Source organism: Xiphias gladius, chromosome 6 (assembly GCF_016859285.1).
Source record: "Xiphias gladius isolate SHS-SW01 ecotype Sanya breed wild chromosome 6, ASM1685928v1, whole genome shotgun sequence".
Taxonomy (NCBI): domain Eukaryota; kingdom Metazoa; phylum Chordata; class Actinopteri; order Istiophoriformes; family Xiphiidae; genus Xiphias; species Xiphias gladius.
In genome coordinates this window covers 3,835,370-3,857,765 of record NC_053405.1, presented here as the reverse complement: position 1 = coordinate 3,857,765, position 22,396 = coordinate 3,835,370, and the positions used below count along the sequence as shown (strand labels likewise).

At 45.4% G+C, this 22,396-nt stretch overlaps 1 protein-coding gene across 3 annotated transcripts in view; it reads left to right on the top strand.

The window, feature by feature from the left end:
• The window catches only part of mylk4b (myosin light chain kinase family, member 4b), a 34,065-nt gene extending 14,132 nt beyond the window's left edge, over positions 1–19,933 (top strand). Inside the window, exons 1-13 of one of the 3 annotated variants that reach the window (XM_040129226.1) lie at positions 9,785–10,581; positions 12,121–12,202; positions 13,255–13,651; positions 13,779–14,005; positions 14,700–14,805; positions 15,622–15,715; positions 16,425–16,534; positions 16,656–16,797; positions 17,162–17,232; positions 17,342–17,470; positions 17,595–17,826; positions 18,368–18,416; positions 19,699–19,933. In XM_040129226.1, coding sequence (XP_039985160.1) covers positions 10,048–10,581; positions 12,121–12,202; positions 13,255–13,651; positions 13,779–14,005; positions 14,700–14,805; positions 15,622–15,715; positions 16,425–16,534; positions 16,656–16,797; positions 17,162–17,232; positions 17,342–17,470; positions 17,595–17,826; positions 18,368–18,412 — 2,169 coding nt within the window. In that variant the 5' untranslated portion in view covers positions 9,785–10,047 and the 3' untranslated portion in view covers positions 18,413–18,416; positions 19,699–19,933. Of the gene's footprint in view, positions 1–9,784; positions 10,582–12,120; positions 12,203–13,254; positions 13,652–13,778; positions 14,006–14,699; positions 14,806–15,621; positions 15,716–16,424; positions 16,535–16,655; positions 16,798–17,161; positions 17,233–17,341; positions 17,471–17,594; positions 17,827–18,367; positions 18,417–18,540 lie in introns of those variants that run through there. The other 2 variants (XM_040129225.1, XM_040129227.1) reach the window with 2 other exon arrangements.
• Positions 19,934–22,396: the final 2,463 nt, after the last annotated feature.

Genomic DNA, 22,396 nt, shown 5'->3' with positions numbered 1-22,396 from the left:
TCTGGAACGATGAGCCTGTAGGTTTTCCAGACAGTCTTTGCTAAAATCAGCTTCAAAAACATTTTATAACTAACGCGACTGCCCAAAAAAAAATAAAAAATAAAAAAATTCAAGATCTCTGTAGATGAAATTTAAAACTTTTTAATACCTTCAAAGACAATTTATGTCAGGGAACGGAAATCAGTCCTCTGTGTGACTTCTCAAGACCTGCAGATAACCTGTTTATAGGTCTTATAAACTAAATGAAACTATGTCGGGTCGTTAATTTAAGCACATCACTTTCTGCATGGACCCGACCTTCCTTGTGTCAACAGTCCAGGCTGGTGGTGGTGGTGGCGGCGGCGGGGGTGGTGTCATGGTGTGGGGAATGTTTTCTTGGCTCACTTTGGGCCCCTTAATACCAATCAATCATGGTTTGAATGCCACAGCTTATCTGAGTATTGCGGCCGACCATGTGCTTCCATTTATCGCCCCGGTTTTACCATCTTCTAATGGCTACTTCCAGCAGGATGATGCACCAGGATGCGCAAAGCAAAGGTCGTCTCAAACCGGTTTGGTGAACATGACGGTGAGTTCAGTGGACTTCGGTGGCCTCCCCAGTCACCAGATCTGAAGCCAATAGAACAGCTCCACAGTGATGTGGTTGAAGCGGAGACTGGCAGCGTGAATGTGCAGCTGACAAATCTGCAGAAATGATGTGATGCAATTCCTGTCAAGATGGGCCAGAATCCCAGAGGAAAGTTTCCAAGATCTTGAGGAATCCAGGCCACGAAGAACCGAGGCTGTTTTGAGAGCAAAGGGAGGAACTACCCAGTGTTAGTACTGTATGTTTTTCCTAACGGCGCTTCACTGCTGATGATTGTGGAGCCTTTATGTTCACCTACTGCACTGGTGCACCATGGAACTGCCACTAAAGACACCAGGGAACGTGGCATTAGGATTCAAGGTCAATATAACGGCCTTGAACGCATGTACCGTATTTTTACTTGCTCTGCATTTTTAGAAGCACGGTTGAATATTTCCAAGTCTTTTTTTGAGATCAGGCCTTATTACACAGTAAATACGGACGGTATAACACATACCGAACAAAACACACACACACACACAAAAGCTTTTGGATGAACGGATCGGTTTACTACTGTATATGACACTGAGCTGTTATAATGTCTAATAGATTACCTTCATAATTTGTTAATGTGACTGAATTCTGGAAGGAAAGCGAAGCCAGAATTAGGCTTCTAAGGTTGAAACAAGAGTCGAAATGTAACCTACATTTCGCACTCGTACCACTTTATTCCTTGGCTCCCCCGGCTCCCTGTTTCCTAACCCTGTCCCTCTCTGGTATGAGGACTCCAGGAGAATGTGCTGTTTTCGCCTGGACTCCTCTGGCCTCTGGGCCGGTGTCCACTTTCAGATGTTTTCATAACTCATTACCGGCACAGTGCTGATACACAGTCGCAGTAGTGGGACCTATTACAAACACACAAAAAAAACAAAAAAAACAAAACAAAGAAAAACAAGACGCACACACACACACAGAGACACACACACACACACACTCAGCCACCGGCCATTGCACTCTCTTACTTTGTGTAATGACTTGCACATGTTCCTGTACATATGTGTTTTGGAACGAACACTTTAAATGATTTATCATCTTGTGGTCGGGGCTTAGACGACCAACGTGCCTCCTCTGGTCTTCCCTCAATCCGAAAACATATCAGCAGCACACTGACAGTTAGAGACAGATAGTTACGTTTGGATTGGGAAGCTAAATTTATTGTTATTGCAGGTGTGGGCTGCGCGCCTGCCGCCGTGTGGCTGTTTGTCAAGCAAAGCCCCTCCGAACGCCGCGGGGAATACCGCAACGTACGCGAATAAACCCCGCAGTGCACCTGACACGCGGCGTTGCCACCGCGCATCGTAGCCAGCGTAGCCGCAGGTGTGCCCCAGGTGCTGTGTCATCAACAGAGCGAGGGCTCAGGTGTGTCGGTGTGACGACACGAAGAACAAGTCAAACAAGCAGGCACATAAACCCTGTGCCGGCGGCCTCGGTTGTTTCTGTAATGCCGAACATACGAACGCGCTCTGACGCGGCCTGTGTGTGACAAGAGCCCAGCACCAATGTTAGTGTTAGAGGGAAAAAGTTACGTGAGGGGGCAGCGACAGTCGTCTGTACATCCCCGATGCCAGTATCATTCTCTACAGTCCTCTGCTAGAGACTGGGTTTTGTTCAGAGCTGCAATTAACAATGACTTTTTTCATCATTAGTAAATCTGTTAATTACTTGCTTGATTAATCTATTACCCTTTTGGTCCATGAAATAGTGAACCGTGCACGGAATAGTGAACAAGTGAACAAGGGACTGAATTTGGACAAATAGCCAGTAGTTGCATTGCAGAACAATAGAAGAGGAGATTTTCCAGTAAGGTTTTTGCTAAAATCACACACATTTTATAAGTAACATCACAGCAACACAGCAAAAGTGGAATTAGAAAACAGCTACTTGGTAGGTTACGTGTAGGTTAGCTTAGCAGCACAGTTGTCTCATAGCCTTCGTGAACCGGTTAAAAAAAACAACCCAATGGAGCCGAGACATTCAGTCAAATTAACGTGTCGGCACTGGGAACAACACGTAGCTCACTAACATGTTGTTTCTTATTTGAAGAATAAACTATAACTGTATTCGAAGAGGTGAACAACAAACGGCCAAAGGGTTTGCTGAGGAGCCCGGGCTCCACTGCCGCCACCGCTGCCGGGCCACTGCCGGGCCACTGCCGGGCTCCACTGCGGCACTGGCGGCTCAGATACTTCAAAAACACATCCAGAGGTGACATGTTTAAACCGTTGGCTGTTAAGTTTGCTCCGTGAAAGGCTGCAGCAGCAGCAGCCACCCCCCCGGTGAGCGTGGCTTGGATGATTTTCAGGTGCAGGTTAAAACTGGGATAAACCTGGCTAAAATTAGCTTTCACTAAACTAAGATGCGTCAGCCGGAGGTGACGCCTTCCGCGTCCTCGTCGATGTGCGTCGTCAGAACTCTGTTGAACAGGTAATTCCCGCCGGGTGCGCGTAATTGGAGCCACTTCAAACAGTGTGATAGAAACAGCCCTTCAGGGAAAGCCACGGCAGGAGGCCCGCACTGCACAGACATAGGGATATAGGGTAAATAATTAGTCTGCCCTCATATGTAACTAGAAATCTAAAACAGTTCTCACTGTCGTGGGTGTTTGCATTATTTCGCCCAGTGGGTGAGGGTGGGCTGAACGGCAGAAACACCTCTCCGTGTACTACAGAACAGCTCAACAGCGCCGCACACCGCGACCTCCAAAACCAGCATACGGTTGAATCAGTGCTTCCTACAACGCTTTGAAGGGAAGGGAGGATTCACTGGAGGACCGTCCTATCAGACCGCATTCGTTTTAGCCGGGCGTGCCTGATAAACTGGCAAACGAGTGTATAAATCTATAGAGGTTTCACATGTTTATCCGGATCGGGCACAGTTTTCACCTAAATGTCTTTAGATGTGCAAACCGCTAATTCCATGATAGACTGGAGAGTTTGCAGAGGACCGATCAGGGCCTGAATACGCCGCCATTGTTGATGGCGCCATGGATACATGGTGTGTTGCAGCGTGCGCTGTACGTCCTGTGTGGACGTAGCAGACGTTGAGGAGCAGGAGGCAGCACCGCATTTGTTTCCCATTTGAAGAGCAATGACAACAGAAGCACGCGCAATGTGCACTGTGATGTGATGCGTGGCGTGACTCAAGCAAATCCCTGCAATGGCTGCCCGATTTAAAGGAAAAGCCTCCCCTCAAAAGTCTGAAGCGCAGTTGGTACTGCCTGCTAAAAAATAGTAAGCGGCCACGGGAAGTGTTCTTTGTAGAAAATGGACTGAAAGATGCAAAAACAAAATGATATTTGAGGCTTCCGGTCCTGTTATGTAGAAAAGCGCAGAGGCAGTGAATGAGAACAGCATGAGAAGAAGCTGAGCTGAACTCAAGGCCAGCACCAAGTCACAGCTGGCAGTCCAACTGATACTCCACTGCCGGCTGTGTTTATGATCTGTCATCATGTACAGTAAAACTTACACGGCAAACACTGACTAGTGGGATTAGGTGTGTGTGTGTGTGAGTGGTACCGGTCGGGGGGGGGTGGGGTTGGATTAGGTGGTTGGGGTTCAAGGTAATCAGGGAACAGCTGAGTGTGACCCTTCCACCAAAATGCTGACAAAGGATGTTATCCTATTACTTCCAAATTTCCAGGTGGTCCTCAGCAGGTTCTGCTTAACAGGATTTGGGAATGGGTGGGGGGGGGGTGGGTGGGGGGGTCTGTGGTCCTCTACTGTCATCTAGTGGCAGCAAGACAGAACTGCACAGTCCCTGTGAGAAAAACACCATAAAGCCTGGTCATGATTTTACAGGCATGATTTCAGCTTCGCTACCGTCAAAGTCATGTCACTGGATGTTAGTCAGTGGTGGGAAAAGTGCTCAGACAATTTACTTAAATAAAGTATCGATACCACGGTGTAGAAATGCTCTGTTACAAGTAATAGTGTCAGAGGTCACCGTTAATCCTACGGTAAACGAGGGAAGCCGGTTTACGTGCTTCTCTTTAGGGGTCTGAGCACATACCTGTGTAGTTTATGTAACATATTTACAACCTTGGCCTAATGACGTCCCACTCTATTCCACGAGAGGTCTTTTTTTTTTTTCCCTAGCGTTCGTCCGGGGTCAAAACAGAAGGAGCTGAACGAATGTTATCGCTGCAGCTGAACCGTGAAAAGCACAGACTGTCATCAGCTGGTGGTGACAGCAGTAGGTTTGTCAGATAGAAAGGCAGCAGGTGGAACTGCAGAGATTACGTGCGGCCTTCTTTCCATTGTCATGTACTCGCCAGGCAGACATTCTGCGCCGGCGGTGGAAAAAAAGCACCTGGGAACAACAAGTTGGTTCCATGCCATGAAAAAGGCACGTCGCAACATCGAGCACCGCTCAGACATTATTTCGAATTTTAGTCGTGGCGCTTCCAAAGATACCAAATCTGTGTTGGGCAAATGTGCAGAAATAGATTGTGCAGGACATGTTGTATATTTCCAAATGTATTTATAGTGCAGCTATAAAAACATGGCGTCTTGGGTTTAGTAAGAGTTCACTAAATGTTAGCATAATTTAATGGTCACTGGGGGGGTGCTTGAGGGGGGAGCTACTGTCAAAAACAACTAAACTGATGAATCGAAGCAATTGCAGAAAAATGCACTAAATGTCGAGACATTACATTCATTTGGCAGATGCTTTCGTCCGAAGCGACAAAAAGTGCGTGGAACGAGTTCCCTTTGCAGTCGCTGCCATTATAAAGTCCGCCGCGTGTTTTGACAGTCAGAAAAAATTTCCGTCTCTAAGTTCATCTCTGAAGAGCCGTGCACAAACTGCTGCAGCTGCGATATGTTGTTAATTACTCATGGCACACGAGCTGTGACAGACATTTACACACATTACGATACAGGAGAGAAGGAGGATGAACACATTTTTAGGTTACCGGCGATTCCAGTTCTCCAGTCGCCATCACAACGATTTACCCACCGAGCATTTGGCGCTCAGCTGGTCGTTCAAGCGAAACCTGCCGGCGGAGATCGACAGGCCTTACAAGTCGACGAGGACCCACCGAAAACAAGTGTTTGAGTGAAATTAATTTTGGTCTCAGCAAGGCTGTGTCCTGGTGTCGGTGTGGAGAATCCTTCGTAGGCAGGGATGCCAAGCGGGAGGGAAGCCCTGCATGATTCAGAGAGCCCAGAGCTGGACCGGGGCCGCTGGAACATGCCAGAGATCAGGGAGCTGTCACTGAGCTGTTGTCAGGGGAGCCAAAAATTTCTAGTCTATTACTGGGCACCGCTCGTATGCTGTCTCGTTTGAGGAGCAGGCGCAGGTTCAGCTCATGAGCCTTGAGTTCTCCCAAATCCTTCAAAACATACGGTCTCCTAAAATGAGCATGAACACGCTGAGATTCAAGAGTTCAATTGACTGAATGTTATTTTAATATTTGGCCGTTTTGCCAAATAGAGTGAAAAATAAAAAAATGTACTCAACACACTGTTTAAGTTAAAAAAAAAAGAACACACTCTTCTCCTAAAGAGTTTGACGGATAAATGAAGTACAGTAAAAAGTGCAAAGTGCAGCAGAGTAAATGGGTGACGTCTCAAAATACAGTAACGCACAAGTCAAACGCAAGTACTTGGAAACTGGTAGTTGGATAATCTCCGTACCGCGTTACTTTCCACGTCTGCCTCCTCCATTTCAGCTTCAGCTCGCCAAGCTACAGGACTGTCAAATGTGCACAAACGCGGCGGCCCCTGGCCCGAGGCGCACGCTTGCTGCATGTCACGCAGTCTATTATTGGGGCCCTGGCCTAAAGCTCGTTTCATCCATGTGGCTCAGCCCATTGTGCCGGGGTGATGCTGGATTATTGGACAGTCCGTGGCACTAGAATAAGCATTATGTATTGTCTGTGTCTTCCTGCTGAGTAACTCTATACGTGGTGAGAGTGAGTCGGCTGCGTCAGTCTCATTCCCAAACAGTGCTCCTATACCGCACTGGCTCTCATCTTACCGTGTAACCTTTTCTGACTGGGGATTTCAGAGATTGTCCAACAGGGTACAGTTAAACCTCCCGCTGCCCTCAACCCTAGACCCCGACCAGCCACCCTGCTAATATCCTTATTGGTCTTTTTAGAAAGTATTTTGCCAGAACTTCCACTTTATGACTCTAATATTCTGGGAGCTTATTATCCTTTATTGGATCTCCACATCCACGCTACGATATTTCTTTCCCCTTTATTTAGCCCAATTAGACCTTTTCACAGCTTGTGTTTCGGACTGGGCTTGTTCGACACGACACATTTGCTTTTGTTTTTGTCAACTTTGCGTTTTATTGAGTTTTTGAAGAGTCAGTAGGTAACATGGCGAGCTACGATATAACCTTTAAACAACTGTAGATACAAACAGAAAGAAAAAATTATTTAAAAAAAAAACACAAAATGAAAACAAACAAGCAAATAAAAGAAAATGATTCGGTCACCAGTGCGAAATAAAAAGTCATAGGGTTACATGGCCACTATGGAAATAAATATCCACATTTGTGTCCATATTTGGGTTACATGTACGACAAAAAACATCTGTTTGTATTATTTTACCTGATACAACAGGACAGCGTTTATCATTTTATTAGTTCATGACATTTCTTGTGACCTCACGCAACGCTCCATAACTCTGCCGGGCCTTCAACATTGCACTAATCAATATTTTCATACTCACAATCACTATTTTTACATTGATTAACTGATCAAATGCTGAGACTTAATTATCACCTCTCCGCACACTGCTCTCACTTCCCGGCAGCTTTACTGTCTCGATTCAGCGTCACCGACGAGAGCATCGGCGACAGCGTCGTTTCCAGCAGCAGATGCCGTTTCCTTTTAGCGACAAAGCTCCTGAGAGCCGCTTGCCCGGAACGAACAACAGACAAAGTCAGCATCTAGCCGGCGAACGTGGCCGAGCATTTATAAGCTGCGGCGTAAATTATTTTCCTCAGGAGTCTGTGAGAAACCAAGACAGAGCTAAAAGGGGAGTGAGAATTGCACTCACATGACTTTGAACGAATGTTAATATTGCGTCCTGTCTGCTAGATGTGTGAAACGGACGACTTTATTTGGCGGTAAAATGCAGTGTTTAAGCTTGTTCAGCTGCCCCCTAGAGGTCAAGAAAGACGATTAATGCTGCTTCAAGTGTGTCCTGTAATCGAGTGAATCAGTTTGGTTGGTTTCCCCGGTGCTGTAGAGTGAATAGGCAGCATTGCTGCCATTGTTACCCGCAGTCCAATATACGTACGTATTAATCGCTGATTTAGAATAGTCGTGTTTGAGTGGTCCAATCAGAAATCCACGTTTCTCTACTGCTGGATGCATTGTCTTAGGTGGAGTGGCCCTTTAAATCCCTGGATGGCGACAGTATAGACGAGCTGTAGTGCCGTATGACAAGCAGTGGAAAACAAAGGCCTTGTACTAATGTTGTAATGATGATTCCCTGATCACCGATCCCCTTTGTCGTCTCACCGAGGAAACATGTATTTCTATGGAACGCACGGTGTCCTCTTTCGTTCTCACCTTAGCTGGTAAATAGCCAGCGGGGATACGAGTGTCAAACCTGACAGCTGACGAGCCGTCGGTCCTGGGGAGAGTGCTGGGGACGAACAGGGTACGGGTCAGGTTTTTTTTCCGCTGCTGACAGATGGGTGCCGGTATATAGGCGCCGGCGCTTTGTCACCCTGCCTACTCCAGATACCGCTGTGCTGAGACGTGGAAAGGTTTGAGGTCAGTGCGCAAAGTCAGACACGTCCCAGTGAGTGTCGATTGTCTGTGTCTGTTCATGAACGTGAACTTATGTGTCAGTATCTGCAGTGGGGTCCCGTTTTGGGAAAGCGCACTCAGACTTTTGGGCCCCGCTGTACGTGTATATCTGTGTCAGTTTGTCCTCTTTAATTCTTTGCAACAACACATGTGCAGTAAGTTTCCTCTCCCACAATCCTCTTCTCCTCTTGTATCAACAGTTCTCAGGTGTCATTGGTATCACCTGTTTCCTGTTTTCTTCCGTTGCCTTTCGTGTCCCTCACGTTGCTCGGACAGTGAACCTATGTTAGGAAGCTTACAGTCCACCCCTTCCAAATGGTGGACTCCAAATTAAACCAAACCTTTTTAAATTCCCTACAGCACCCAGCTCCTTTTACTAAACGTTTTTCCACTGTGCAAAATCTTAAAGTCATGAACTTCTACTTCAGATTGTGTGAGCCGAGCGTCTCCTCACAAAAAGTTATTTGTAATGTCATATGAAAGCAAAGTTTTTTGGTAATACAACAAAAAGGAGCCAACTCTCACGAGAAAATCTAAATCTGTGAGTGAATTGGAATCTTAAATGAGCACGATATACAGGTAGATGATTGTTGTCAAAATTATTTACGGCAATTAATATTTAACCATCGATGGAATTTTAAATATAAAAGAAAAAAATGCATATCCAGTATAAAATGTTATGTTAAATTTTAATGAGATAGAAAAACATATTGTTTTTAATATTCAGCATCGGGCGTGATTTGGGTAATTTACGCTTAGGTATAAATTCAACATCCCAAGCAGAATCATAAAATATTCAGTTTCTCTACTTCTCAGGTGAAGAAATGTTTTTAGTGAGAAAGTCTCGACCCTGGAAATTAGCGGCAATTATGCAACGTTCTGCTGACACATCCGCTGGGTCGAAACAAGCCAGTGACGAGAACCGAGTGGCATTTTACAAGGTTCAGAAATACCCACGATGCTTGTGTCTCTAACTGAGGTCCAAGTGGTTGATAAAGCTTTTGCGGGCCTGGCGCAAGCACCTGTCGCCCCACTTCCTATTGCGGAACAATGTGAAAACCTGTTACCTTCCACGTGGAATCTAAAAAAAACAAGATCCATGTTTTGCTAAATCCACTGTATCCATACGCTCCTCCACATGCCGAAACGTTTCATCAGTTTTTAAGCATCCGATTTGGAGATCGTGTGTTTCTGTTTTATTGGCGGTACATTTTATTTGTCTTACTTTTTACGGCGTCATATTTCAGTCCCAGATTCTTGGGATTCTGACACCTGCCTGGAGGGCTTTTGAAGTGTCTCAAATGTCACATAGCGATCCTCTCCAGCATCTCCCCCTAACCCCCATCAATCCCCCACTGCACACCCGAGCCCTCAGCTCTTATCACTGGCCACTCAGTCCCTGACGTCCGAGGGGGGCTGCACTTTAATTTGCAGGATAGCCACTTGCTATTCTTAAAACTCAACTGTGTGGTGCTGCATTGGGGGAGAGATCTCTGTTCTCCCTCCACTTCTTTTCTCCTTTTTGTCTGCCCGTGGTTTTCTACTTGTAATTTGGTTTTTGTTGTAGTTTCAGTCAAGCCGGCATGAAAGTGAATGGACTTAATTAGTGTAGGAAAAGTTTTTGCTATTTGTCTACTGTCAGTCAGTCATGAGCTCCAGCCTGGTCAACTCTTTAGCCAAGGTTTATGACCCAAACCCTCTCCATGGTCAGAAACCTGGCGGCAGGAAGCTGTCTTTTAACGGATCAGACAAGTCCCAAGCTTCTTCGTGTTCATCAGCATCTATCTCCGCTTCTCACGATGCTGCCCTGCGCTGCGTGGAGAGCCGAATGGACTCCCTGAGCTCTCAGATGGAGCGCTTGCTCCACATGCAGCAAACTGTTTTGACCCGGCTGGACGGCCTTTCCCAGGACGTCAGGGGTATTGGTCTGGATCTGGCCTCTGTATGTGAAGCGGGCCAAGGGGGAAGGCGCGGGTCAGGGGTGGAGGCGGCGTGCAGGGAGCTGCGCGGGGCGGTGGAGAGGGCCAGCGAGCGGATGGAAAGTCAGGGACGCAGGCTGGAGGGGGTTGAGAAGCTGATGGAGGGAACCCAGCAGGTGATCAGCTTCATCGGGGAGGTGGTGAAGAGCTCCAGGCTGGTGGAGCTGCTGTTCAAACAGCCCGGAGTCAAGGCTAACAGGAAGGTGAGAGGTTTAATAGAGGTGCAAACCAGACGGCCCTGCAAGCAGTGGCCCCAAAACAACCTCGAAATCAAAGTGTTTTCCACCGAGACGTCTGCACAGTTTTTTTTTTTCTTTTGTTTTTTTTCTTTTTTTCCGTTTTCACGTCGAGCATTTGAGGAAACTGTAATGTAATATTTCCATAGTGGTTAATGGCAACATAGCGAGGGGTCTAATCGCATCGTGATCATTGCAGCAGATGCATTTAGAGTCCTCTTGATGGAATTTCTGACCCGTTTGCTATGGCATTATTAACAGTTGACTCTAAAACCTAAGGTAAAATACTTGCAGTGCAACTTGAAGTGGCTCTTAACAGGGTTTTGAATTTCTTCTTTGTGTGGAAGGCTGCGGCTCACTCCTCTTAGTTCTGACACGGCTCCCTGTAAAGCTATTATTAGTTCTGCTGCACTTGAACAAGTTGTCCTCTGTAATGTTAAGTAGTTTTCCTCCGTGCAGTGATTGTCTTCCCCCTCTGAGGTGTGGGTGATTCGAGCCAGACTGGTTATCTTATCCAAACCAAGCTTCTATCAGCAGTGGGTTGGACTACAGCTGCACAGAGTCGGTTTCGAGCACTTAGCCTTGCCTGTTCTGCATAGGTGACATTACTGCGGTGATTGATTAGACAGGCTGGTGTCCTTGTATGTAACCACAAATAGTCTCCATCACACTGTGCATGTTTATTCTTGATGCACGGAACAGTGTGACGAGTGTACCGAGGACTGTTTCATAATTTTTTTTACCGCCCTGCGATCGCAGGACATGTGTGGCTGCGTGCGCGTGTTTCTTTTGTGCGACGGAACACCTCACACACTTGAATTCTTCTGATTCAGAGACTGTTTTTAGGAATGGGAATGTGGTTAGGTAAACAGATTTATCACACCAGACAGCTTCTGTCAGACATGTCAAATGGCGGAGAAACCCACTAGCAGGGATCATCCGAACCTGTTCTCTACTGCTGCGTAAAAACACCAGTATCGTGCATTAAAACTATGACTTTTGTGGATACTGCCCTCACATTATGTTATTTAATCACTTGTGCGGTGAATGTGGGGAAAGTGTGAACAAAACCGTTTCCTGCGTTGTGTGGCGTGTGGTCTGCTGCAGATGATATGTGACCTTTCCTCTCTCCCGTGGAGGAGGCATCCGTCCCCCAGAACATCATACTTGAGTTACGGGGGCTACCATAGCGACAGCAACAAACACTTGGGCTTGCCGTCTTACTATTGTGCAAATGGAAATATCCAGTTTATATAACTATGCTGCTGCCATCACAAATCCGACTCCTGGCTCCATAACCATGGAAATTGCTTCCCAAGGCTGTTTTGACAAGTGAGAAAGAAATTGCTGTTAATATGACACTTTTATACCTGGTTCAAGGATTTGTCCGTGTCAGTCACTTTGTGGATCCAGGAGTATTATTTTACATTGAACCCCCCTCTTTGTATTTGGATGTAACATACAATGACTAAAGCTTGATCTTTGTTTTATTCTCTCTACAACAAGGCAAAGGATGACAAGGATAAAGCCAAACTGAGCCTGAAGGGCTCGAAGGCCCAGAAGAAGAGGAGGCCCCAGGACACGGCAGGTAGGTTTGAACAGGAAATTACACTTAACCGCCAATCACCTGAGTTTAGGCAGAGATCTGCAAAGCATCTTCGCTCTTTGATGTTCTCCTAAAATGTATGTGGACACTAAACCTATTATCCATCTTTCTGTCCACACAATTTCGCCAAAGTGGACACAGTAGACCTGCAGTGTCCACATCCCTCTTTATCCGCCGTCCTTCTTCACTGTCAAACCGTCCAATGAAAGGAACGGGACTAAAGGCTATGAAGGCGAGGCGATGTGCAGCTTGCTACACACCAGAGAAAATAGTCGTTGTAATTGTTGATTCGACGAAAGAAAAGTGGAGAAACAACTCTGCTGTACTTAAACAATGTAAAGTTTGGCCCGAGAGTGGTGCTTGTGGAAAAGATGTTATGGCCTCATACCCCCTAAAAAAGAAGCTTATTTTTTAATATGGTGGTTATTTCAGGACATCTCAGACTCATCTCCACATTGTAAACTTTCATCACTCCTGGCTTCACTTCGTCTGCCTCGATTTTAGCCTCAGCGGTGCTTTGAGAATTACTAAGATGATTAGCTGTTCTGTACAATTGTTTGGTTGCTATTTATTGCTAATGTTGGCATGCCTACTTAGCTATCTTTGCATGTGAACATGCCAGCCTGCTGGAATTAGCATGAGCGAGTCGACATTAATCTAAAATACGGCTGGTGCTCACTGGAATTCGGGCATTTGTAGAAGTACGCTATCATGAACTGAGGTGTCGGACAAGGAGAAATTTTCACCTGTCGGTAGCACTGCAGTGGATCAGTGAGTCATTAGGATTAATCCTTGGAGAGCCATGAAGGTCTCTATCAAAATTCATGGTAATCCTTTCGGTAGTTGTTGACATATTTTGCTCTGGGCCAGTGGCGGTCCGACTGACCAACCAACCACTTCAGCATAAAATCTCAACCGGTCCATATATCCTGAGTGAATTCTGCCCATTAATTATCACAATACATTCAAAACTACTGTTTACATCTGATAGCAACACAGAATGCTCAGAAACACTTTCTTTTCCCCCGCCTCAGATTCATCCTCCCTGAATGAGCCTGTGCTGCAGGAACAGGTGGAAAAGCTCAACAGGCAGAACACTGAGCATTCCCACGTAAGCACGGAGGCTGAAGCCCAGCGGGGGGAGGACGCAGGGAGTGGAGGGAGAAGACAGGAGCCGGCAGACCTGATCCTGGATGGGCCGCGCACCCCTTCCGCCCAGGCAGAGGAGAGGAAGGAGACGACCGAGGAGAGGGAGGAGGAAGAGGAGGAGGAAATATTAGAGGGCTCGGAGCATGAGGAAGAAGAGGAAAAGGGAGGAGATGCCGGTGCAGAGACAGCTGGAAAACTGGAGGCGGAAGGGACGTCAAAATCAGAAAAGTCCCCGAGTGTCATCGCAGATATTTGCAAGACCTCTCTCCTACCACAGGAAAGGTATTTCTCTACAGAATCACTTTGTTGACACTAGGTTATTTTGATTGTTGTTTATTGTTTCATTAAGATGGAATAAAATTAAATATATAAGGTTTAGATTATTTTTCCTTTATGAATGTGTGAGCAGCTCTGAGGAGGTCGGCGATGTGGCCACCTGCAGCAAACGCCGGGTCACAGAAGAAGACCCGGTGAAGGATGACCTCAAAAAAAGCAGAGTGGACACCAAAGCAGAAAATGCTGAGGGGCAGGCGGTGGAGGGCGATGAGCCACCGGCCTGCAAACCTGACGAACCAAAGGCAGAGTTGGAAGAGGAGGGGAAAGAGGCAGCGTCAGCAGTGAAGGAATTCATCATTGGTAAGACGTGGGATTTTTAGAGTCGATGAATTCACAAGGAGCAATCAATTATCCGGTCGCAGGACCCAGGGGAGCAGTGAGGTCGTGGGGGGTGTAAGGGTTTTCACAACTTGTTACGGAAGGTACGTGATACTCAGTTTTGGTGGAAATAAGGTTTGGCAGTATTTTTCCAGCACAGTGGTTAGTTACTACATCAACCTTTATTTTGAAATTTGGGCCTTGGCTCGAGTTCGTCAAATTGTGTATATGGTCTTTTATTTTTATCCTTTGTTGTTGATTGAGATTTTTTTTCCATAAGAGACGCATGTAGGACTCGTGACCCAAATATATCCAAAATCCTGGCTATGGTTCTGTTTGTCATGAATCTGGGATGAACTCTACTACTCTCCATGTAGACCCAACTCAGCTAATGGTTGGTGACATTTGACTTTTTGTCCTTCAGACTTTGACGCGGATCCAATGTCACAACACCATGAGTGTTCAAGCGTCACTAACCTGTCAGTCGGCACAGCTGGCAGAGCAGATAATGAGACGCTGGCATGCTGCTATTTAGATCCATTTTGTCTCTGGGGAGCGAGGCCCGACCTCGGCCTCTGTGTCACTTTCTGAATTCAGCAACAGCAGTTTCCTGTGTCTTTTTCCTATTTCGTCTAGTCATTATTCCTTCTTTCCGTTTCGTCTGTCGTTTCTTCAGACTCAAGCCCTCCGCCATTAGCGCCTTTCGACCACCGCATCGTGACGCCCAAACCCCATCAGATAACCACCTATTACGCTATCAACAGAGATGAAGTCCTGGGAGGGTGAGTGACGAGAAAACCACCGTGTGCCCAGCTCTCATAATAGCCCTCAGGAGTTTATTTTCAATTTCAGTTGCAGCCGGAGACTCTTCAACACATCGGTCTTCTATAGTGCAGTAACAGAGGATCTCACACGCTGTGAAGGGAGGCCTAATAATTTTTTCCAGGACCTTTTTATTGCCCTCTAAAGGGCAGATGATTGTGAGCCTCGGGGGGGGGCCTTGCGAAATAGCGGGGCTCTCTGATGTAATAGACCAGTGCTAAATCCCGCCTCTCGAACTGGAGATTACCCCTCAGCATGCAAACACATTTCTAAAATTACTGACATAATGGCACAGTACAGAGCCCTAATTGCTGTATGACGGCAGGGGCCCATTATAGTGATGGGTGCATGTGTGTGTAAAGACTGCCGATAATGATTATTTTCATTCTCAGTGATAATGTTATTTTTACAATTTATCGATTACTGTATGCTCCGAAAAAAAATGCCAGAGACCAAGATGACATTTTGTCCAACTAACAGCAAAGAAATCCAAAGATATTCAGTTTACAATCATATGAAACAGACAAAAGCAACACATTCTTTGTTGGAACCAGCAATTATTTGGAATTTGACTATGATAAATTACGTAAATGATTATTCAAAAAATCCAAACTGTTGTTGACATTTCCCTGTTGATCATATAATCCTTTCAGCACTGGAATAATTAGTATTTTATATATTGAAAATCCAAGTTCTTGGATGTCTCTTCTGCTACTCTGCCTCTGGTATCTATGTATGTGTTTGACTCATGAATGCGTTTGCTTTTCTTTCATTAGGGGACGCTTTGGACAAGTCCACAAGTGCGTAGAGAACTCATCTGGTCTGACGCTGGCTGCCAAGATCATCAAAGCCAGGAGCCAGAAAGAGAAGGTGCAGTAATGATTGGCCCACGAATGCTGAATACCAAACAGAACACACGTCCAGCAATGGCACTGTGACGCCAGTTTCCCCAGACAATCTAATGGATGGTCACTAAGGATTAGGTTTTTTGAAAAAGCCTCAGGGGCGCCGGCACCTGGCAATCCGTCAGCCCCGTTGTGTCTTTCTTGCTCTGGGTCCGGATCTGAAAGTGACGCGGGAGAGGTCAGCTGTCCCAGCACAGCTCCGTGCTTAAGTTATCATCCGAGATATTCAGAAAGCTCGGAGCCGACCAAAAGCTCACCAAACACGCAGCCAAGTCCTCAGGTGGCTCATGCTGCCGTCTGTGACAAAACTGACTTTGCTGGCACTTCCAGCTCGTCTGACCGTCTGTTCTGTCAAACTGACTGTACACGTGATTGGACACTGTCGCTGCACTATATAGTGCTTTGAATATCCATACTCGGAGCCTGCGATGCAGCATGACAACTCAGGTCTTACTTAAATACTTTCGTTGATGTTTTTTTGGAGGTTTGCAGTAAGCACTTTATACCCATACTTCTTTGTCTAGCAAAAACTGAGAAAATGCAACCTTGTCATTATTTAACTAGCATCTATCCACGCAGTAGCACGCCTCTCTGCCTCTGCCTCTGCGCCGTGCTTGTGCAGTTCACGTGTCAATTGACTTGTGCTGTGTGCGCTTAACTATTCTCCCCCTCAGGAGGTGGTGAGGAACGAGATCCAGGTGATGAACCAGCTGAACCACGCCAACCTCATCCAGCTGTACGCCGCCTTCGAGTCACGTCACGATATCATCCTCGTCATGGAATAGTGAGTCTGTCTAGCAGCATCTGGGTACAGTGTGCGTGTACCTGCTCCGATGTGTTAATGCAACAGAGCTACGAGCTCTTTCTGGCCGCTAACGTTGTGTTTGCTGCTCTCTGCGTCGCAGTGTGGAGGGAGGGGAGCTGTTTGACCGCATCATTGATGAGAACTACAACCTGACCGAGCTGGACACCGTGCTGTTTATACGCCAGATCTGTGAAGGGCTGCAGTACATGCATAAAATGTACATCCTACACCTCGACCTCAAGGTACACCTGCTCTCAACTTAGGAACTCGCATTCTCACAGTTGGCCATACGTCTCTCGTTTTGCTCCTATTGTCATGTTTTTGCTGTTTTTCAACCCAAACCTAGCGAAGATTTTAGTCCCATTATTTATGCTCTATTTGTGACGTTTAACTACCGTCAGTGCTCCACCGCAGCCCCTCACTGGACTTTAAACACAGTGAAACAATCATTAAGGCTTTAAATAACCATAAGAAAGTCTCATTTTGGATGACGTCTTCAAGAAAAGTTTCCAAACAGTGCTTTCTGTTCTGTTTCAGTGACTAGTTCTCTTGGCCATTTATTTATTTTATCTGTTTCTTTACTCTTGTCTTTTGTTTCTTTTGCAGCCAGAGAACATTCTTTGTGTCAGCAGAGCTACTAACAAGATCAAAATCATCGACTTTGGCTTGGCCAGGAGGTAAAAGCTATCATCTTTGTTAACGTCTTCGTCACCTCACCTTTCATAACAGGACGTTCTCAGCACCAGATGTGTCTCTCTTACCGTTCTGGTGTTGTGTCCCTGACAGGTATAAACCCCGGGAGAAGCTGAAGGTCAACTTTGGGACACCTGAATTTTTAGCTCCTGAAGTCATCAACTATGAGTTTGTGTCATTCCCCACGGACATGTGGAGTCTTGGTGTCATCACTTACATGCTGTAAGTTGTCGCTGCAAATTCACACACACACACACACACACACACACACACACACACGTATACACACGTACAGCAGAAAAACAATGTCAGTAGTTTCCCTGAACTCTGTTTCCTTTCTGTTCAGGCTCAGTGGGTTGTCCCCGTTCCTTGGGGACGATGACAACGAGACACTGAACAACATCCTGGCCTGTCAGTGGAACTTTGAGGAGGAGGAGTTTGCGGACATCTCTGACGAGGCCAAAGACTTCATCACCCGTCTGCTGGTGAAGAGCAAAAGCTGGAGGATGAGTGCTGCAGAGTCCCTCAGACACCCCTGGCTGTCAGACCGGAGTCTGCACTATCGCCTAAATCAGAAGGTGAAACCGACGTCCGGCGTCGCTCATTAATGCCCACGGCCACCCGAACACAGATTCATTTGAAAACACTCCTATAAACAGAGCTGTTGTGGTCAGAGCTCCGAACACACACACACACACGACTGTGTACACCTGTTCCTGTGTACGGCAGAAGGCCCAGCATACCGTGCAACCCGTGACAGCTGGCCAATCAGAGCGCTCATTGTTGTTGTGTGGGTTGGAACTCATTTAATGTTTAGTTCCTTGCACAGATTTAAGTTGTATAGAGCCATTTCTAAACTGAACAGATCCCAACAGGGAAACTGTGAGGGATGAGATGAATGAATTCTGAGATGAAATGCGACATTTATGACACCGAGCGGAGTGTAGAATAAATTTTGAGATTCTGTTTTCGATTTCAATGATTATTTCAACATTCAAAGAGAGGAATAAGGAAAAAGGAAATTTCAAGATGTTCAAGAGTGGTTAAGAGAAAACGCTGACGGATGGAGACAGTTGTTTGAAACGATGCACTAATCCCTCTGATCCTCCCTCACTGCAGAAAAACAAGTGCCGCTCCACACACGCCCCCCCTCCGGAGAGCTAAGCAGGTAAGACTAACATTTTCCGCGCTCGCCAGCAAACCTGGTGATCATTTAGTCAGTGCTCCTCACGCCAACTGGCTACTTAAACAAGCTTAACCAAACCTCCCCTCTGTCTGTCTGTCCCTCCCAGAAACACTGCGAGGCCCTCAGCATGCCCTTTGACAATGTAGGGCCCCGGAGCCCAACACTGGACCAATGCTGCCGTACCTGTATGGCTACTGGATGACTACTTCTCTGCCTCCTCTACCCTCATGTTAGCTTAGCCCCGCAAGCTTGTAGTTCTGACCTGAACAGTGTGAGGCACACAGGAAAGGAAAAAAAACACACAAAAAAAACAGCTTCTTTTTTTTTTTTTTTTTTTACCGCCACCATCAAGGCATAGACCATCTGCTGGCATGATTACTGTCCCGCAGAGCACGGAACCTGAGACTGAACACGACAGGACTCTCTAGCTCCATGGCGTCTAGTTACCGTAGCTGCCAAGGTAAAAGAACGACGTGTATCCCGATGGTGGATCCAAAATGTCTAGAGACTAAAGGCCTGCATTACTTGTGACTTCTGCAACACCTACATGCGTCACTGCAAAGGTAGAGGAAATCAAACACTGCTATTCTCCCACTGACAGCGATTAGTTTCTCATGTCGTCCTGGTTTGTTGCATGCTTTGCACTTTTTTGGCCTATTTCTCCAAGATTCAGCAAACAACTTTGAAAAAAAAAAAAAATTCAGAATGAATTCTATTATTTAAATAATATATTTTTGTGGATACAGATTTTTTTCTTTCTTTTCATTTACGAGTCTTATACAAATTGTGTTCTCTCTCAAACATAAGGTAAAAATACATCAGAACTTGGCTGAAGTTGACCCCACACCCCACTAATTTATTTTGTATATAACACAGCACCGCTTCGTACCCCGTTCCCCTGAAAAGTGAGAATATCTCAATGACTGAATACTTCCTGGTTCACGCCATTTTCAGCCCACATTTCCGGTACATTTTTCGATGTAGACTGGATTGCCTCCTGTATGCATTCGTGCCGCTAGCTCGCCTTCGCCTCGGCAGTTTGGAGTAGCCCTGTCACCTTCCATGAAGGCATAATGAACAACAAAATACTACCTATGAATGATTCATGTTTATGACTGAAGTGGATTCTTATGTTCATTTATTTACTGGTTCAGCACCAGATTGTACTTGAAGTGCAAAGCTTTTATTCAAGATGGGATGTTTTTCAGGGGCGACGAACAGGATTTCACTTAGTTATGCACATTTGTTATGTGTAACTTCACAGTTCAGCTTGATGGAGAGCCAACAGCGGAGTGTGGAAAGTATCAGTCAGTGCTTTATTGTCCCATTCTTTCTAAGACATGGGAGGTTGGACGAATATTTGTCACTCGGTTGTTGGCTGTTCCATTTGGAAATGAAGAAGCTTTGTGATTTTGAATACTTGTTTATTTGAATTTATTACTTTACTTTTTTTTCCAAGTTTTCTTGTGTAACGAGACATAAATAAATGTAGAATACAAATAAGGAAATAAATAAAACACACTAAAGAATTAGCTAGAGTGTTTCTTACAGTGTATTTCTGTGGAAAAAAAATAACTTGTGTGACTGTTTAGAAGTTTTACCGAATTTTGTAAATATGGATGGAAAAGTGTACATGCACACTGAGATTGTAAATATATAGGCCTTTTACAGTGTATTGTATATTAGTTAGCTTATGGTTCATATTTCTACATGTCCACACTCTCAAGTCAACATTCTACAGATGCAAGAGGAAAAATCTGCAGACATATATAGTTAAATACGGAAAATAATAAGAACAAAAGTGTAAAAAAAAATGGTACTTAATCCCCGAACGTGTTAAATAGAATCACAAGTGAAAATAATCAATGTCGTGTGCTTTTTTCCCCCCCTCTTTTTTCTTTTTTAAACAGCAGGGGCTTCCAGCTGTCAGTGGGAAAAGTATTATATGATGGCCTTAATCCTCACACTATCATTTACTGGAATCGGTTGCAGTTCAAGAAAGGCCGAACCAACTGCAGGCCCCTAAAGTCGGCCGCACGTTGCACTCGGGTTCTGCAGTTCGAGCACATTTCGGCTTTCACGTTCAAGTATTCCGGACCGGAGCTCCACCATCCTAGGTCCAGTTATTACGACCAGTGTCATAATCCGTCCACACAGTCTAATGACTCACCGAGCACAGAGCACATACAATAGCTTATCAAACAACATTCGCATATTTTCAGATACATATTTTACCTTTTTACGTGCTTAGAAGTTTTACAACTCCATATGCATGTAGACGGTGCGCGTGTCTCAGCAGTCCACGTGCATTTCTACATTCCTACTCAGGTTCTCTCACATTAAAAACTGGAAAGTTACTCAATTGAGCCACCAGAGAGCAGCATATCCAGATAATAGCAGAGAACTGCACAAGAGGAATTGACAGGAATGATTTAATTACATTTGACGGTTTTGATTTGATTCACGAGGTGGTCTGCTTGAGTCTCTCTGTATTAATGGTTGGCCGTCCAGTGATTGATGCAACACAAGTGGAACTCGACACCAGTGCCACTGGTGGGTTCATCATCACTCCGCACAGTTAACCGCCGAGAATACAAACTTCATTTAACAACCGAGTTCCAACTATGTTCCCCTCGGTATCGTTCACCTGAAACAATAAACAACTCCGTGTGCTCACTGAGGGATTTCTGGCTTTTGGGAAAGACAACGAGAGAGTGAGAAAGAGAAGATAACTGATCATGTGTGTCCAAGTAAAAAAATCTGGAGAGAGAAAAGTGGGGGCATTTCTCTCACCACTTGATGTGCTGAGGCAGCAGAAAGTTTCAGTGAGATTCCCAGTTGAAAAATAAAGCCTCCCCTTTTTCTTCCCATAAACGTTCCCGACAACGAACTATAGTTATGGGTTTACGCTGTCACATGAAACCATTTTATGACACATGTTTTGAAATTTGTATTTACAATCACACTGGGAACTTTTCACATCCATCAATGTATCAATAAATCCTTCCCTGAATGAGCTTCGTTTATCAGTGTAAATCAAAACTCCGGAGCAAGAGAGGGAAGAAAGAGAAGGGGAAATCGAGCTCCAACCAAAATTAATTTAGTTAACATAAATAAATCTCACAACCTCATCTCGATTAAATCCTCCAAGAGCTGTTTATTTCCATCCGAAGTTCCAGTAAAATACACAGAGACACATGGGACACAAGGACATTTACTATTTGAGCACTCATATACATAAATATGAAATTCACTGATCGCAGGCAGATAGATGAAATAGATCTCCCCCCGTCAATCCAGCGCTTTTTACTGTTTGCTGTTGCTCCGTGTCTTGGTCTGGCAGCCTCCCCAGTAAGGCCATTGGTTACTCCCTGTGAACAACATAACGTGGAATAATAAAACAGCCACATCTCCAACAGTCGAGCCACTGGGTTGAAATCCGGTGAATGTGAAGGCCACAGCACAGGATTTGCATTTCACACTCATCGAGGCCATTCAATGAGCCCTTGCATGGCGGCCTTGCCGTCCTGAAAGGAAGCACCCTGATCAGGACAGAAATATTTCATAAAGTTACGAAGATCTGTTCCTCTTGCATCATCTTTTTATTCATTTATTTATTTATGGACATTTTACGCCTTTATTTGAAAGCGGTAGCAGAGATGCAGACGGGAAACGTGGGATGGAGGTTGCTGGGACGGGGATCGGATGCTAAATGAAATGTGTGAATCAAAGTGAAAACAACACGGGGCAGCTACACAAATGACATCCACACTTAATCACGCTATGTAGGAGCTGCGTTCCTGGAAATAATATTGAAAATAAAGACCTTTAGACACTTGGCTGATTTTTAAATATTTTGGATGTTTTTGAAGACATTTTTGTAGGAATACGACTAAAAGATATGTTACTGGCGAAACACAGTATGTGGTCTGTTGTGAAAATGTGGAGACTGGCCTGGGCTG